Source organism: Eschscholzia californica, unplaced genomic scaffold (assembly GCF_041429995.1).
Source record: "Eschscholzia californica isolate CP2 unplaced genomic scaffold, dmEscCali1.0.p SCAF_6, whole genome shotgun sequence".
NCBI lineage: Eukaryota > Viridiplantae > Streptophyta > Magnoliopsida > Ranunculales > Papaveraceae > Eschscholzia > Eschscholzia californica.
In genome coordinates, this window is record NW_028238483.1 from 41,116,198 (window position 1) to 41,133,049 (window position 16,852).

Sequence of the window (16,852 nt, forward strand, 5' to 3'; positions counted from 1 at the left end):
AAAAAAAAAGAGAGTACAAAAAGGCTCATTTTTTGGAAATTACCTCATTACTAATTGAATATTATATTAGTTTCCAAGATGGTTGCAAATTTAAACGTATTCATGAGATGGAGATGTTTAAACTTGTTTCTTCATTATACATTCAACAACTTCAAAGACTAAATTTTAAGCCTTCAATGAAACATCTTCAATAACAAAACAACAATCAAGGCTGATTGTTTATTTAAAGTAGAAACCCTGAAATAGTTTGTACAATAATTTCGGGTTGTCGAAATTTAAAAGAGAAAAAGCGACTAAATATCCAATAACATATTCTCCAATTTCAAACTCTAAAAGCCATCACCAAAAACTTAGAAACCAATTTGGGAACTAACCCTTCTTATAAGTAGAATAGGCTATATATACTTCTAGGAAGAATTGACATTCTCTATAGGCAAGGACATCACTTCCATTAGCAACCCTTCTTTCCCTAGGGCAAATCAAGAGAAAAAATGGTGGGAATATACACTAATGTGCACTATTGGTTAGTTGATCACCCAACTATAACCGATTTCACTTGGAAACAAGGCAAGACCTTTGGCGGGTCAACTCAGTTCCTTGTCACTACTGTTCTCTCTTACCTTTCCCTCACTGCTATTTTCCACATGATCATGAGAAAGCTTCAACTGAAATCAACTGCTAAAACGGGCTCCACGTCAACAAAATCACAACCATCGAGCCGTCGTGTCCTACGAGTCATCTCAGCCGTTCATAGCCTCAGCCTCATGATCTTATCGTTTGTCATGGCCATGGGATGTACTCTCTCCACGATGACTCAAATGCCGAACATCCGTTGGATATTCTGTTTTCCACCAAATAGAACCTCACCGAATGGGCCAGTATTTTTCTGGGGTTACATATTTTACCTATCGAAAATACTCGAATTCATTGATACTCTGTTGATCTTACTAAACAAAGAAGGAAAGCGACGGCTTATAGGAAAGCCACGGCTTACATTTCTCGACGTGTATCATCATGCTTTCACAATTGTGGTGTCTTATTATGGGGTGGAATTATCACAATCACTATTACCAGTGGGTGTAATTACGAATTCAACAGTGCATGTAGTAATGTACGGATACTATTTTTTGTGTAGTATTGGGAGAAGACCAACTTGGAAGAAATCAGTGACAGATTGTCAAATTTTGCAATTCCAATTTGCTTTTGCTACTTCAATGGTAATGTTGTGGTTTCATTTCACTAGTGAAGAAGGATGTTTAGGAATTAGGGTTTGGACTTTTAGCATTCTCTATGCAGCATCACTTCTATTTCTTTTTACCGATTTCCGGACGAAGAATTATGTGAAGAATAGGAAATCAAATTGAAGAAATCGGTGTTAGTATAATAAATGGGTATTTATCGATTTCTATGGTTTGCTACTTTGCTTTGCATTTGAATAAATGGTAACAATTATATATTTTTTTTTTTGATGAATTGGTAACAATTATATATGTACCTCATGTGGGGAGGTTCGAATGTGTGTGTCTGTAATTTGTTAAGTGTTGTTGATATTCTTGTCAATTTGACGAGAGATATTGTGTCTGCGATGAGTTTATTACTAACTAATTACCTTTTGTATTTCAGATTCGTGCAAATTTTGAGGTTATATTGTTTTGTTTACATCTATATAATACAATACAACAAATTATTATATAATCAAGGAAAAACTTACCATTTTAAGAATATACTCTCCTCTTGAATGTCTAAGATTATGCGTTTCACATTTACCTCCAAGGTTTGACATGATATTTCTCAAATTTAATTTTAAATTTACACCAAAATACATCCCTCTTTTTTTATAAGATGTCGCCCAAACTCAACCATCTAACTTCTCTTTTCAATTTCGAAATTTGACAGAACTGTTTGTGCTCAGCTAGATACGGGTTATACCCTCGTACATATGTGAAGTTAAACTCAAGCTTTAAGATCAAATGTTTAGAAACACTTAGATGCTCTTTAAAATAATGTTGAGATCACTCACCAAACTAAAAGACTCCTAACATAGATGATGTGAATATAAATAGATGATATTGAAGGTGAAAGTGTTGGAATCCGTCTTCCTCAGCTGGGAACGTTTTTTACATGTTTGAGTAGGCTTCACTCATCAAAACGACTCGAAAATCATAGTGTTGAGTTCGTGTCTTAGATGGCTTGAATTTCAAGTTAAAGATCGCATAAAACTGATTTCGTATGAATGAGATATTAACCTTCAAAGGTTTGAGCTTACAAATTTTGTTGGCTTCGTATATGCAAAGCAGCAACTGAGGTGGAGAAAGAAACCTGTGTTGGTTGCGTTGACCCTATTGTAATATTGTTGTACGATCAATTTTCCGTAACAACCCCCCAACTCCAATTTAATACGTTCGTTGCCAATACGATAAATTTTGTTGGTTTCTTATTTTCAGAACAACTTCAAGGCGTAGAAAAAAGCCCGTCCTTGTAGCATTTGTCATATTGTAATATTGTTGTACCATCAATTTTCCGTAAAAAGCCATTAATTTATGTTCGTTCCGGATTCAACAAATTTTGTTGCCTTCGAATATTCAACGCAGTAACAGAGGCGGAGAAAGAAATTCGTACTAGTAGTGTTGACCCTATTGATATATTATTGTGCCATCAATTTCCCGTAAATTCCGCCTCTCATTCACGTTAGTTACTGATACAATCAATTTCATTGGCTTCGTATATTCGGAGCAACAACTGAAGCGGAAAAAGAAACCCGTACTAGTAACGTTGACGGTATTGTAATACTTTTTTTTTTGGAAATTGACTACAAAAGTCATTACAATGACATTTGATACATCAAAGATGTGATAAGCATGATAACTGCAGAATAAAACCTTCAAACAACCAGATCTAAAAGTCCGACTAAACTACTAACCGAAGACCTAACGAAATAAATAGCGTAAAGTCTAACTACATTATTTATAGAGTGCCACCAATTTTCTCCCTCATAAGCCACCAATTCACGTTCCTCACCCACGGGCCACGGATACAACAAATTTTGTTGGCTTCCAATATTTGGAGCAGCAACTGGTCTGAGGCGGAGAAAGAAGCTCGTTCTTCTCCTCTTCCTAAATTTTTGACCTTGAATACTGCTCTCCGTTTTCTTCTATCCTTTTCTAGGGTTTTGATTATCGCCGATTCAAAGCTCATAACTAGGGTTTACAAGGTATCTCTAACTAATTCTTTTCCATGGTTCGATTTTTTTTTTTGATGTTGTTTTTGAAAAGTAATTTCATTGTTAGGGTTTCATCTGTTAGTATACTATATCATCTGTATCTGTCCAAGATTGATCATTTTCTTAGTTGTAACTGGTTTCGTAGGATAATCAGAGAGAAAATAGATGCCTCGAGTATTATCTCGTTCTCCTTCGTATAGAAGGAGACACTCACCATCACCAGTTGGATCTCGACATAGCAGGAGAAGTAGAAGAGATAGAAGTCGTTCTCCTTATTCATCACACAGGTGGTCCTTTTTTTTTGCCAATTTATCCATTTTAATTTCCGCACTATACATGAATCTCTATAAGTTATTGTTTGTTGAATCGAATTGAAGTGATTTTAGCTTAATTTGAAAGTAATTCTTATTAAACCTAGAAAATCCCTAGTCTTTAAATTGCGGGGATTGCTTTGAAAACTTTTCTAGGGGAGGAAATATGAGATTTTGCATATATGCAAAAGAATGCACTTGTTTTTTTTTTGAGTTCCCATTTTGTTGTTCAGCACTGAGTCTAAAGTCTCCGAATCCGCAGTTTAGGGGTGTCAGTTTTGCTGCTCTGATAAAAATAGCTTCGAATTGGTATTTGGATTTCGTACGTAAGATTTTATCTGGGGCCGGGTCTTGGGTTAACTTGGGGAGCAGCGGCCAGACTATACCGAGCCAAACTGCTTACTTATACAGTAATCTGGTGTGGTTCGATGGTTAGAAACAAGTGTCCAACTGTGATTTCTGGTTCAGATCAGTAAAGTTACATGTTTGGTCGCTGGCCTGCACCTTTGACTTTGTTGAAAGGGCAAGAGATATTTCAAAAAAACTGGCGGAGTCGAAGTATTATAGTTTTTTTGAGGGATCTTAAAACGTTGTGTTTTCTTTTAGTCTTAGAGGGTCTTGATATTGAATTACTCACTGTGAACCTAACATGGGTTATTTTTTCTATAGTATTTACATGCTCAATTGGATGCTAATATCCCTGGTCTGGTACCTCCCTTACCTTGGTGATTGGACCCTAGAACATTCCTGATAGTTTAACTGCTTATGTCAGCAACCTTGGTGCTGTTGTTAAGAGCTTATTCTCTGTGTTCGAAATGTGAACTAATACCCAATGTATTATTGATCCTAGAAATCAACTTATTGCTAGGAAAAGTGTAGCACCTGTTTGTGAACATTAGTAGTTTGGAGGATGAAACGAGATGTCAGTTGTTAGAGCGTATTCAGTGTAAGAATATTATTAAAAAAATAAATGTAGGTGGTTCCTTCTTTACGGGAAATAAACAGGTGATGCATTTTGATGGTTGTCTTCTGGTTGGTTGATTGGGACTTGATGGATTTCATGTTATGAAAGATGCAGCGGAAAAAGGTTATTCTTAATCATGTATGAGGTAACAGTATGTCTTATTAGTTATTACAAATATGCATGGTAGCAGGTGGGGCCCTTTATCTTATATTGTGCTAGCTGACTTTCTTCAAATCTTGCCTAACATCAGATATGTATTTTCTCGCAGGCGCAGGAGTCCTTCTTTATCCCCTCGACGTCGCAAAAGTCGTTCACCTACTCCAAGGCGCCGTAAGAGTCGCTCTCCGACACCCAGACGCCGCAAGAGACAAAGAAGTAGGAGTGCATCACTATCGCCTATAAAAAAGTCCCGCAGTCCAAGCCTTGGAGAATTAGAGCGCAAAAATGCCATTGAGACTTCGAAAAAAGAGGAGGAAGAAAAGAAAAGGTATACCATTTTCCATCCTCAATGCGCCTCGGGCACTTTTTGTGCATCTTCTTTTCTGCTTGAAAGAAAATTATTTATATTTGTGCTGTTATTTTCCTTATTACTATCTCAAATGTGTTTTGTTTACCAGACATCAACTGAAAATTACGTAGTTTTTTTCTGTGATTGCACTTATGCGTCATTTTTTATCGATGAACTACTAGTGGGAATACTGTTTTAGAGACTCGCATTTGGAGAACCGGTTTAATAAAAAACAGATGATTTCTCATTGACGAACTTCCTGTTATAAAAACCCTCTTTTTAATCCATTTCTGCAGTTTTATGGTGTTGCGAAGTCTTGGCTTTTACAAAGTTTCTTTAACCCAAGTTTTCATTTCTGTATTCAAATGGATCCTTCAGAAGGTGTCTGGATTTTGAATTCCACAAGGGACGGGTCCATGCTGACATATGATACAATAGTTAAGATATCTTTTTTAATTATCAATCCAAAACATTAATCTAACTAAGTAGTAAGTAGTTAATAATGATGCCTAAGACTTTAATGAGTGTCATACATTCTATTATTAGGAGATATAAATTATTTAACACGCATGCCAAGGTAAGACCGATGCTGGGAGTTGACAGTTTGGTAGTTCTTACATGTGCCAGGTAGCTTATAGCTGTCACCACACCTGTTAAATCTCCATATGTTCCAATGATTTGTTAACCTTGTGTATTGGATGATGGTTTATGCATGTTTAGGACTGGTTGGGGCCAGAAAGGTACCTTTTCAAGTATGGATTAAGTAGAAGCAAATTAACGAATTACCAGAAGTCCAAAACACAGTCACAAATGAGAGTTCTGATAAGCTTTCTTCTGGTGCCTATGTGGTTGTTTCTTAAAAGCTGGATTATATACCAGACCGTATTTTGCTCTTAGACTATGAAGTTGGGAGCTTGAAGTTGCAAGTAGCTCACGAGTTACTCGCCACTTGGGTGTGAGGGGTTGGTATTGTCGATCATTCACCAAGCCCCAACTATTCCCAAGGAGCTCGCCGAGTCAATACTGATTCTTAAAAGCTGGATATACGAGACCATATATTGCTCTTAAGACTATGAAGTTGGGAGCTTGGGATTGCTTGTAATTCATGAGTTACTCGCAACTTGGGTCTCGGGGGTTGGTATTGTCCATCATTCACCAAGCCCCAACTGTTCCCAAGGAGCTCACCGAGTCAATACAGGTTCAGCCCAGTCTCGAGTGAAGTGACCCATCGAGTTACTATGTACTTCAGAGTATATTTTAACATTCCAGGAAGAGATAGAGAGATGAGGAGAAGATAAATAAAGAGGAAAAAGAAGAAAAAACAGTAGACAAATTAGATTCCTTGAGGTGTTTCTTTGATTTCTCTTCTTACACCTGTTACAGTCATTGTGTAATAAAGGGTCGATTAATTCTTACTTCATATCCAAAGAGTTCTGCATATTTGAGTGGTTCTAAAATCGCGGGAACTGAAGTGGGTTCTCGTGATTAGTTATAAAGTGCAACCTTTTACTTGACATTCTTCTCCGCAGGCTTTTACAAAGGAAGCTACTGCTATAGTTCAACTTGTTATATTTGATGATCGATTGGTGCCTCGTTTATCTACTGTTCATCAGTTTGAAAACTCATTTGTTTGGATCTCGTATCTGTTAGAGAGGTATGCCTTAAAAGCATAAACTTGTATTTTGCTGGATGGAAAGGTTAGGCGGACATTTTCTTATAAACAAAAACTGAAACCATGTTATTTGCCGATTCAGTTCTGCTACTCTGTACCTCCAAATTAGTCTTTGGAATTGAAGGTGCTATCCTTTTTTTAAGATCAAGACCAGTTTCTTGTTTAACTTCTCCTTTGTGCTATCAGGCGTCAGCGTGAGGCGGAGTTGAAATTGCTGGAAGAAGAAACTGCAAGGAGAGTTGAAGACGCAATTAGAAAGAAGGTGGAGGAGAGCTTGAACTCTGAAGAGATCAAGCTCGAAATACAGAGGCGAATAGAAGAAGGGCGAAAGAAACTCTTTGCTGATGTTGCTATTCAGCTTGAAAAAGAAAAAGAAGCTGCTCTGTCGGAAGCTAGACAGAAAGAGGTAAATTCTTTTTTATGAAGCTCTAAAACTGATTTTCCTAGACATATCCAAGGTTGTCATTGGTGAAAAATGGAGCAGAAGAAGAAAAGACGGGTCGGGGAAGAGCAGCCAGCATAACATCTCAGTTTATATATATTAGTCATAGATCAGATGTGTGATCCATATATTAGTGTTATTTGAAAAAATCCAAAACCATAGTCTGTTGTTGATACTCAAAAAAACAATAATCAGAAAGGCGGTCCTCAAAATATAAAATAAAGCGTTTGAGACGGCATCGCCGAGGCTTTGACAACATAGAACAGCAGTAAGATACGATAAACATTATATAGTCACTTCAGCTGTCTTTTGGAGTAGACGAACTGATGATTCTTTTCATTTTGCTCCAGCCGACACAGCTGCATCCATAACCAAGTGAATATTTTCTTTAACATGGCTAAAATTGGGTTCCATTTGAGTTATATACTCTTCCTTGTAAACCTTATATTATTATGTATGGCTGATCTTGTGTTACTTTTTATGCCTTGATGTTATCTCACAGGAACAAGCTAGAAGAGAAAGAGAAGAACTTGATAAGATGTTGGAAGAAAACAGGAGGAGAGTGGAAGAGTCTCAGAGAAGAGAAGCTTTGGAGCAGCAGAGGAAAGAAGAGGAAAGATATCGAGAGTTAGAGTTGATTCAAAGACAAAAAGAAGAGGCTATGTTGAGAAAGAAAATGGAAGAGGAAGAGGAACGAGCGAATCAAATGAAGCTATTAGGTAAGAAAAAATCTCGACCAAAACTCTCATTTGCTATTGGTTCGAAATGATGGTTTCCGATACCCAAATTTTATGTATCTAGGCAAATGGTTGTCTGTACTTTGGTTCTTCGTTTCTATTTTAACGTTTTGATGTTACACCCTACGATATTGTGGCGTCTCATGGACGATAACATATTTGTTTTAAATTGAAGGAAGACTATGTAGGATTTGAGGATTATATAAGATTGAGATTGGCTTCAATCCCTTAGATTACTTTCCCTTGTTTCAAAACTTGCATTTTTTCGTTTTTATTATTGTCTTCTTGGTAGTAGCATATAGCACGAGATATTTTGCTATGAGCGCGGCAATTCAGAGGATATGTGTAATTTTTCAGATTCTATGGAGACAGAAATACTCCGGAGATCATTCATTATGAAACTTCTTAAATTTTTTTGCCGAATCATTGCAGGTTAATTTTGAAAAAAATGTTGTGCAATGTCTCTGATGCTATGGGACAGAAGTTTTTAAGGGCATTTATTTTGAAACATCCTATCATCGGGTTAGAGGGACTAACCTACTCCCCAACTCTGCAAGCACACGCTCGCAGGCTGGAGGCAGGGGATATATATATTCCCTCGGCCTACCGATTATCCCCTTTTGGTCAGGCTGGAGGGACTAACCTACTCCCATTAACCTATCTGTCGTGAGGAGACCAAAGCAAGTTAGGTAGAGCACCTCGTTTATACTTGCACCAATGTTACTTTTGCTTAAAATCTCTGGATTCAAGCTAATTTAGTTACAAATTCGACTCAAGTTCACCGACTCAAAATCTGCTCAAATTCACCGACTCAAAAGACCGAGAACTATTAAATGCAACTCAAAGTGAAGAACTCAGTCCAATTTCATTACAAAATTTAGTGCAAGTTCACCAAATTAGCCCCTACTAACTATTTAGACGAGTAAACAAAAGCAAACTTTTCTTAGTTTTAAGTCTAATCAATTTAGATAGATTACATATTTCAAGTAACCAAATTTAATAAGTATATTAATTAATTGTAAGGTTTGTCATTAAGAACCACCTTAAATTGGCCAGTTAATATGTGATTGACTCAGATTTTGTCTTCTTAACTATTGTTTCTAGTGTGGCCAAAGTAAGGGTATTACATAATGCAAACGTTCTGTCTTGATATGACGGTAGATACGAAGTTGGTAAATTACAACATGATCTTTTGGATGATATTTTTCTTCAATGTAGAAGTTAAATGGTGAAGTCTTATCGGTTTTTTGGGTGTTTGCCGTTTATTTATTAGAAAATAGACAACAAGAGTGGCCAAAATATACAATCATTCTATTGAAAATGAGGCATGAGAATTGTTAAATAGAGAGAGAAGTATTTACTCATGAGTTATGATATCCTTGATAAACAAGAAAAAGAAAAAAGCATGAAATTGTGTATAATTGTGTCAACATATATATATATATATATATATATATTATATATTATATATATTATATATACTATACATAACTCATCACTCCCCACCTAACCACAAATAGACTTTCAAGCCAACCACAACTTCCTAATTCTTCCATTTGATTACCAAATGCTTAGACCCCAATCAAACATACAAACATCAAGATGTTTAAACTCTTTAAGCAAACGTGTGAAGTCCACCATCCCCTTTACCAACCATCACCTACATGCCTAGTAAAACATCAAACTAATGATGTGTTACAATTTTTTGTACCAATGAATCGTAAAAATATCACTAACTTATTTTTAAAAAAATCGTGACACATTTTGATGCAGTTTCTAGTGTGAGTCAACCATACAGATCTGTTTGGGACTTGTGGCCCACGTGTCGTCGCTGGTGACACATGATCTAACTTGGCTAGTACGAAAACACCTCCAATACATGATAATGATTTAAATTGCTTAGAATCTTATTTGAAGTTTTGCTCAACACATTATGTAAGCTTCTTAATCAAACTTTTGGTGACACTCTAATAGAAGAGAGAACATTTTTCCATAGTTTAACATAAAAAAATGCTAGGATTTTCTAATTTGGATTACCAACCAACAAACATTGATGTAGCCAAACTAGGTCAAAACTCAAAGGAGAGGTAGAAATAATATGCCACTTGGCTTGGACTCCCTAAAGTAGAGGATCTCATCAAAACTAAAATAGCATTCCATTTTTTCATACTTAACTAGCACGCAAGAACAGGACATAATTAGGTCACCAGTTTAGGAATTGATATCACTCTTTCACTTGAGTACTTGACTTAATCAACACTTCTCTCTTTGCTACTTCCTTCATCTCCTCCATCATTATTGGACTTTCCATAGATATAACTATTCTAACCCTAATTCTCCATATCATTCAACTCTCACAAGTGTTTCTTGTCATGGGTACCTCACCACTTACCCTTGATCACCATTTGCTTTTAGTTCTCCTACTATTAACAATACTCTCCTTGTTTGTTTTACCAACATCTTCGATATCGAAGCGAGCTCTACTCAATCTAAATCATCATGAGGAAGGGTTTCGAGTCGAACTTAGGCGTGTTGATTCGAAAGGAAACTTTACAAAGCTAGAACTAATTAAACGTGGGATGTACCGCGGAAAACATAGACTAGAAAGACTAAGTGCAATGGCAATTACTACTGAAAATGATGAAATTAGTTCACAAGTTCATACAGGTACTGGTGAATATCTTTTGAGTTTATCGATCGGTACTCCACCGGTGCCTTACTATGCTATAATGGATACTGGAAGTGACCTAATTTGGACTCAATGCAAGCCTTGTTCTAATTGTTATAAACAACCCACACCCATATTTGATCCAACTAAGTCATCTTCATTTTCTAAACTTTCATGTACTAATAGTTTATGTAAAGCTCTTTCAAATTCTATGTGCAACAATGGTGGGTGTGAATATTTATATTCATATGGTGATTACTCATCTACCCAAGGAGTTATGGCTAGCGAAACGTTTACGTTTGGAAACCCTAGTTCTTCTTCTTCTTTTTCATCATCAACACAAAATGTAGGGTTTGGTTGTGGATATGAAAATGAAGGAAGTGGATTCACACAAGGAGCAGGACTAGTAGGACTAGGCCGGGGACCATTATCGCTTGTTTCACAACTCGGAACGGGGAAGTTTTCGTATTGTTTAACATCTATTGATGATAACACAAAAAGTAGTAGTCTTCTATTTGGTTCTTTAGCAAATTTGACTTCAATATCAAATGGTGGTGATCAACTTCAAATAACACCACTCATTCAAAACCCTTCTCAACCTTCATTTTATTATATACAACTTGAAGGTATAACTGTTGGAAAAACCCTAGTTCCTATACCTAAAACTACATTTCAACTTAAAGCAGATGGAAGTGGTGGTATGATCATAGATTCTGGTACTACTATTACATATTTGGAGAAAAGAGGTTTCAGGCTATTAATGAAAGCTTTTATTTCTCAGATGAATCTTCCAGTGGCCGACGATGATTCTACCGGACTTGATCTATGCTTTAAACTTCCTGCCGACGCTACCGAATTAATTGTACCCAAGTTGATATTTCATTTTAAAGATGCAGATGTAGATTTGCCTGCAAATAATTATATGATAGGTGATTCAGATTCAGGGTTGATTTGCTTGGCAATGGCAGGTTCAAGTGGGATGTCGATTTTCGGTAATGTGCAACAGCAGAATATGTTAATTCTGCATGATCTTGAGAAGGAGACACTGTCTTTCCTTCCCACAAAATGTGATCAACTTTAAGTAGAGCTAGGGTTTATTGATTTTTATGTTTTTATTTGTTCATGTATATGTTTTGTGGTTTTGTTTAAGTTAATTTCTTTGTTAACTAATAAATACCATTACGAAAAACGATAAAATGAACTTGTACCCCAAATACTATATTTGGCATTGAGCTAAGGTGAGAGCCCATACTAATGGAAATTAGTTCCGATAGACAAGATAATTTCGGGTAGCTAAGCATGATCTGCAATTTTTCCTATGATAATTCCACATTAGTTGGCAGAGCATGAATTACAAATGCAAGATCAAACTTAGTAAGTGTTGGGGCCTTTCTAGCATTTCGAGCTCTGGGGCGCCACTAATGGACTCCACTAACAGATCTTGCATGAGCTCTTGATTGAAACAAGAGTTCAAAAACTTAGTAAGTACGAACGAATTATCAATTACTATTTGAGACGTTATGCCTTCGAAGTAATGAACTTCATTTTTATTCATGGTCTCAGCTAACAAACACCTGTTTACATATAAAACTCAAGCCCAGTGTTCAAAAGAGTAAACTAGGTTATATGTCATGATCACAAACACTTGCTCCCATTACATAAGCACTCAAAAGATTAACAGGACCAAGTAAAACAACAGCAACATCTTCATCACCCTCTCCATTTGTCTTTCCTCTCCCTAATCTCACGCAGCGCTTCCACCGGAGAACTGCAACCAACCCTTGTCTGCAAACATGGTGAATGTTTTTGTTATCCATTAATTATTTCAGCTTCATTTTCTTTATACCCGATCAAGATTCAATCTAATGGAGCACTCAATTAGAGATTTTTTATTTCTGATAAACAAGTATCTAGTTTGCTCTAACCCCCAAGTGAAAATTTGTTTCAATTGTCAAGAACTCTCCTACTGGGGAAAAGTTTGACTACCAATTAGAGCTATAGTCAAGCAGTTTTTACATGCAAAAGATTTTGCCTAGCATAGTCTATTTGATACAGGTAACCCAAGAGACCAACTCGGTATTGTGAAGGAGAGCCAACGACACGCCTATGTCCTACTCCAGTAAAATACGAGGCATCAGTTTTCAATAAAAGGAATCTAGAGATTCCAGAACCGGTAGGAAAATTTAGTTTTGCACAGCGGAGTAGTAACATACCTGCTGCTCCTGTAGGTCTACCCTCATGAATGGGTTCGTCTCCAACTCCTCTTCAATGGTTGAAGGAATAGTGGGATGATTTAGTTTTCGCTGATTTTGAGCCCACGATAATTTATGTGCTATCTTATCATTCTCAGGTTCAACTGTTTGTGCGAACTGAAGATTCTTTACCGTGTACTGAAAACAATACCGAACTTATAAAGGCTATGAAACAGAAAAATAGTAAAAGGCATCAAGAAGTTATAGAGGTGTTTTTACCTCATGGCCACAGTAAACTTGAGTGTTCATTGGTAATGATCCTAACGTCACACAGAGCGACTCGTACATCTGTTCTGCTGTGCCTTCAAAAAATTTACCACAACCAGCAACGAACTAGAGAGAGAGAAAAAGAAGTACACATTCAGTATTTTTGCTACATTTAGCCACGATATGTGGGCGAAGATCTATGATTAAGGAACAAGCGAGAGAATAAAAAAGGAGAGTATCTAATAGATTTAAAATCGAAGACCATAAAAACACCTGCTTAATATCATCTTGGTAAACAGACAAGATGATTTGGACAAGAAACCGATGATCCTGATCCAAATAAGTCACTACGAAAAGGCCAAAGGATGATAGTAGAATTGATCGTAGTATCATAGAATAAGGGTAGTTGATTCATCAGCACAACAAAGATTTTTTAATAGTTAAGACTAAACTTCTAGATAACAGGTATACTTCAAACATAAAGAAAGAGCATACATATCGTATCTGAGATCTACATTACTTATCCTTCAGATTTTAACAAAATGAGACCACAATTGAAACTACAAATATGAGATTTCTCTCAACTTACCAGTGTATCCCCTGTAAAAACAGCTGGTTTCTCCTCATCTTTTCCAGTGACATAGTAACTGATATGACCTTTGGTGTGGCTGGAGATAGCATGCCAGTGACAACAAAAACGTCACATCACATATATTCCCTACCGAATAAACACCCAACAGAAAATGGACCGGTGAAACAAGTTTTACAATGTAACTACGAAATACATGCTCAGTCCGGTAATTTTTTCAGAAAAACAAGTACGTCTAACTTATGTCCAGCCTCATTAATTACTTGACCAGATAAGGTTTTTACATGTTAGGAAAGCTCAAAGTTCAATCTGGAGTATTACAGACTGAATCCAAGTCTAGGTAATAAGAATATTCGCAAATGCATCTAGGGCATCCGAAGGTCATGGACCAGGTATATATGCACGCTACAACTGCAAAGGTTCCATTAGTCCACCACCAAAAGCCTTGCAACTAGCAGGTATATACTATATCTAAGCACATTTTTTTTTTGAAAATTCTTTAAAGAACTTATGCTCGATTGCTTGTATACATCATATTAACATGAATATACCATTTCTCGTGCAAAAAGAAAATAAAGAACGAAAAAAAATAAACAAGGTGAACACGAGTCGAGTCCTAATTAACTCGGGAGTCAACCTACCAAGATATTAACATCAACAAGAATCTTATTCTTGTCTTCAAGCTATAAATGTTTTATATCCTGTAAAGGGGCATTCAATGCATGAGAGATGCATTATGGACTTGCAAGAAACAAGATAACAGAACATACCACGGTGTGTGAAGAGAGACAATTTTGATATCAACTCCAAGGGAGAATTTATCACCATTTTCCAATCTATGAGTGCAGCCCTTCACATTATCTACGGAACCACCGTAAACCTTGATACCAGGCACCAGCTCTTTCATCTTTTCGTTTCCACCAGCATGATCCCTACAAAAAATACCATACTGTTAAAGACATAGTATCGTGTGAACTGCCAATTTCCTCATTTCTTAATCTCTGGGTCATTATTGATGATACAAAATGATAGACAGAAGAAACTTTATCAAGAATATTACACATTGCTGAAAACAACACCAAAGCAACAAAACAACCATATAATATGAATCTTCGTTATGGAGTGTTAAAGTTTGTGGTCATCCAACTCAAAACTAATTGACAATGAGTGGAGATGACATTATTCTCACACACCCCCCTCACATGTGGAGTTCTTGAGTGTAACACAAGTCTTTTTGTTGGGTGACGTGAGCACTTAAGGTAGTAGGGTTTGTCAGGTACGGACCTAGCTCTTATACCATGTTAAAGTTGTCGACCAAATCAAGACCAATTGGAAATGAGTGACGAGGACCTAGTGTTTATATTCTTAGATACTATAGTGCAACTATTTCCAGAGCTAAAATTTCCCAAGCTAAAGAAGGGGGTTAGTTTACTGAATTATCAATGACGACTATAAATTTATATACATGTTCAGTATGTTGGTCTAGCTCAATATTGAGCTACCAAAATGTGTATTTCTACCAAGCAACTAAGCAAAGACTTAAGTGACCATAAAAATTGATAAATGAACATAGAAAGAGTATAAGCTTATCTTAATCATTAAAGGACCAAATCACTAAAAGAATTAACAAGCATAATGCAATAGATCCACTCCATATTCTGAAAATGTCAATCAGATAATCAAAAGAAAGAATAACTTTTAATTCAGTTTTACCAGTGATGGTGAGTGGTGAGAACTATTTTGAGCTGAACTCCTTTTTCTTCAGCTAATAAACGAAGAACCTTCTCTGGTTCAACTGGATCCACCACTGCTGCTTCTTTAGACGCCTCATCAATTATCCTGTTTTTTGTAAATCAAACACCCAAACAATCAATACCCACAATTGATTAGATATAGAATCGAAATGGGTAAACATAAAACAATCAAATTCTCAAAAAAAAAACATCAACATCAATGAAACTTTAAAAAGGAAAAACTAGTTAGGGTTTCAGAAGGAAAAGGGAGAATTGAAGTAAATTACTTACAGGTAAGAATAGTTGTCTTCCAAGCAAGGAACATGAAGAATTTTCATTTCTTTGGTGCTGGCTGCTCAAATTCGGATTTCAGTTTATGGGTTTTTGTTCTTGTTTGTTGTTTTGGACGAAAATGAAAGGAAAAGAGGAGGTTGAAGGAGAATGAAGAACAAACCGAACTCTGTGTTAGTGAGGTCTATGAGGTGTCGTGGATTAATTTGGATGACCACTTCTATGGGTCAAGCCCTTGGATTGGGATGACACCAAGTGAGAGAAACACCTTGCTAGTGGCTGCCAAGTGCCAACGTGTCCTGTTAGGTCAGCACAACACGTTTATGAGCTATCTCGTGGAGCTGTGTCGTGGCTAACTCGCCAGTCATGCTTGGCAAGACACCTTAAGCCCCGCTATAGTCATGGTTATTCACACTTACACTTACACTTAAACCTATTTTAGCGCACTCACTTTTCTTGTACACACATGTTGGTCAAATGTCTCGACCAGTTTTCGTCGGCAAGATAAAACCGATTTTATACTCAAACTATCGGAAAAATGAAACCGATGTGTAACTAAGACATCAGTATAGTCATACCGACAACATATAGTAATAATTTTGATAAGTTTTAGTCAATAAATTGATACCGCTGCCATACTCAAACTGCTGAAAAGATGAAACTGATGTGTAACAGCAGTAGAGTCTTACCGACACACAAGGCAACTCACATTTAATTCAAAAGCAAAGTCTCATTCTCATACACCCAACCCTCCTAGCCAAAAGCTATGATGTTATATTATTGTTGATTGCAGCTGTGTCGTGTTATGTTGACACAACACGCCTATGGGCGATGTGAGATGTCTGGCGAATTTGCCATAGTCTTGCTTGGCACGCCACATTAATGTGTCAATGCCATGGCATGGCTCGACCCCAAAAGATTAGCCACGAGTACATCATGTGACCCCAACTATAGTTCGTGATTAAGACACCATCTCGGTTGTGGACCTGTGGTGTTGTACTGTATAAGACTAAATCGGACCCAACCTCTATGTGAAATAGAAAACTTTGATTTAGCCAAAAGCGAGGCCTCATTAACTTTATTTGTGAAATAGGAAAAATTACGGTATGCCTGACTCAGTCCCCTGGGTGATTCCTAACCAGGTGACGTGATCGGACGAGATTTAGAGTTGCGTGGCGGTCAAGAGTTGCCCAGGCAGAGTATCTCTGCTGAACGAAAATTATGGAAAGTAATGTACATAAAAGACTACGTCCGGAAA

At 36.8% G+C, this 16,852-nt stretch overlaps 4 protein-coding genes across 7 annotated transcripts; 3 read left to right on the plus strand and 1 right to left on the minus strand.

Annotated features, from left to right (window-relative positions):
- The first annotated feature begins 491 nt into the window (after positions 1–491).
- Positions 492–1,400, plus strand: LOC147534955 (fatty acid elongase 3-like). The gene has a single exon (XM_086649038.1). The coding sequence runs from the start codon at positions 492–494 to the stop codon at positions 1,362–1,364; it is 873 nt and encodes a 290-aa protein (XP_086505164.1). The 3' UTR covers positions 1,365–1,400.
- Positions 1,401–2,924: 1,524 nt separating this feature from the next.
- On the plus strand, positions 2,925–8,078 carry LOC147534956 (arginine/glutamate-rich 1 protein). 4 transcript variants are annotated; one of them, XM_086649039.1, is made up of 5 exons: positions 2,925–3,211; positions 3,366–3,507; positions 4,764–4,982; positions 6,862–7,081; positions 7,620–8,078. In XM_086649039.1, exons 2-5 carry the CDS (start codon positions 3,386–3,388, stop codon positions 7,884–7,886), a joined length of 828 nt encoding a protein of 275 aa, XP_086505165.1. In that variant the 5' UTR covers positions 2,925–3,211; positions 3,366–3,385; the 3' UTR covers positions 7,887–8,078. The 4 variants fall into 4 exon arrangements, with proteins under 4 accessions (XP_086505165.1, XP_086505166.1, XP_086505168.1 ...); XM_086649040.1 differs by having other exon boundaries at positions 2,974–3,211; positions 3,348–3,507; XM_086649042.1 differs by having other exon boundaries at positions 3,021–3,211; positions 3,348–3,507; positions 4,537–4,982.
- A 1,982-nt stretch (positions 8,079–10,060) lies between these two features.
- Positions 10,061–11,711, plus strand: LOC147534957 (Eukaryotic aspartyl protease family protein). The gene has a single exon (XM_086649037.1). It carries the CDS (start codon positions 10,227–10,229, stop codon positions 11,601–11,603), a length of 1,377 nt encoding a protein of 458 aa, XP_086505163.1. The 5' UTR covers positions 10,061–10,226; the 3' UTR covers positions 11,604–11,711.
- A 336-nt stretch (positions 11,712–12,047) lies between these two features.
- GLY2 (Metallo-hydrolase/oxidoreductase superfamily protein) lies at positions 12,048–16,017 on the minus strand. Its single transcript, XM_086649043.1, has 7 exons — positions 15,595–16,017; positions 15,284–15,409; positions 14,341–14,502; positions 13,571–13,649; positions 12,994–13,107; positions 12,736–12,912; positions 12,048–12,307 (listed from the first exon to the last, which is right to left on the minus strand). The coding sequence occupies exons 1-7, from the start codon at positions 15,639–15,641 to the stop codon at positions 12,233–12,235; spliced, it is 780 nt and encodes a 259-aa protein (XP_086505169.1). The 5' UTR covers positions 15,642–16,017; the 3' UTR covers positions 12,048–12,232.
- Positions 16,018–16,852: the final 835 nt, after the last annotated feature.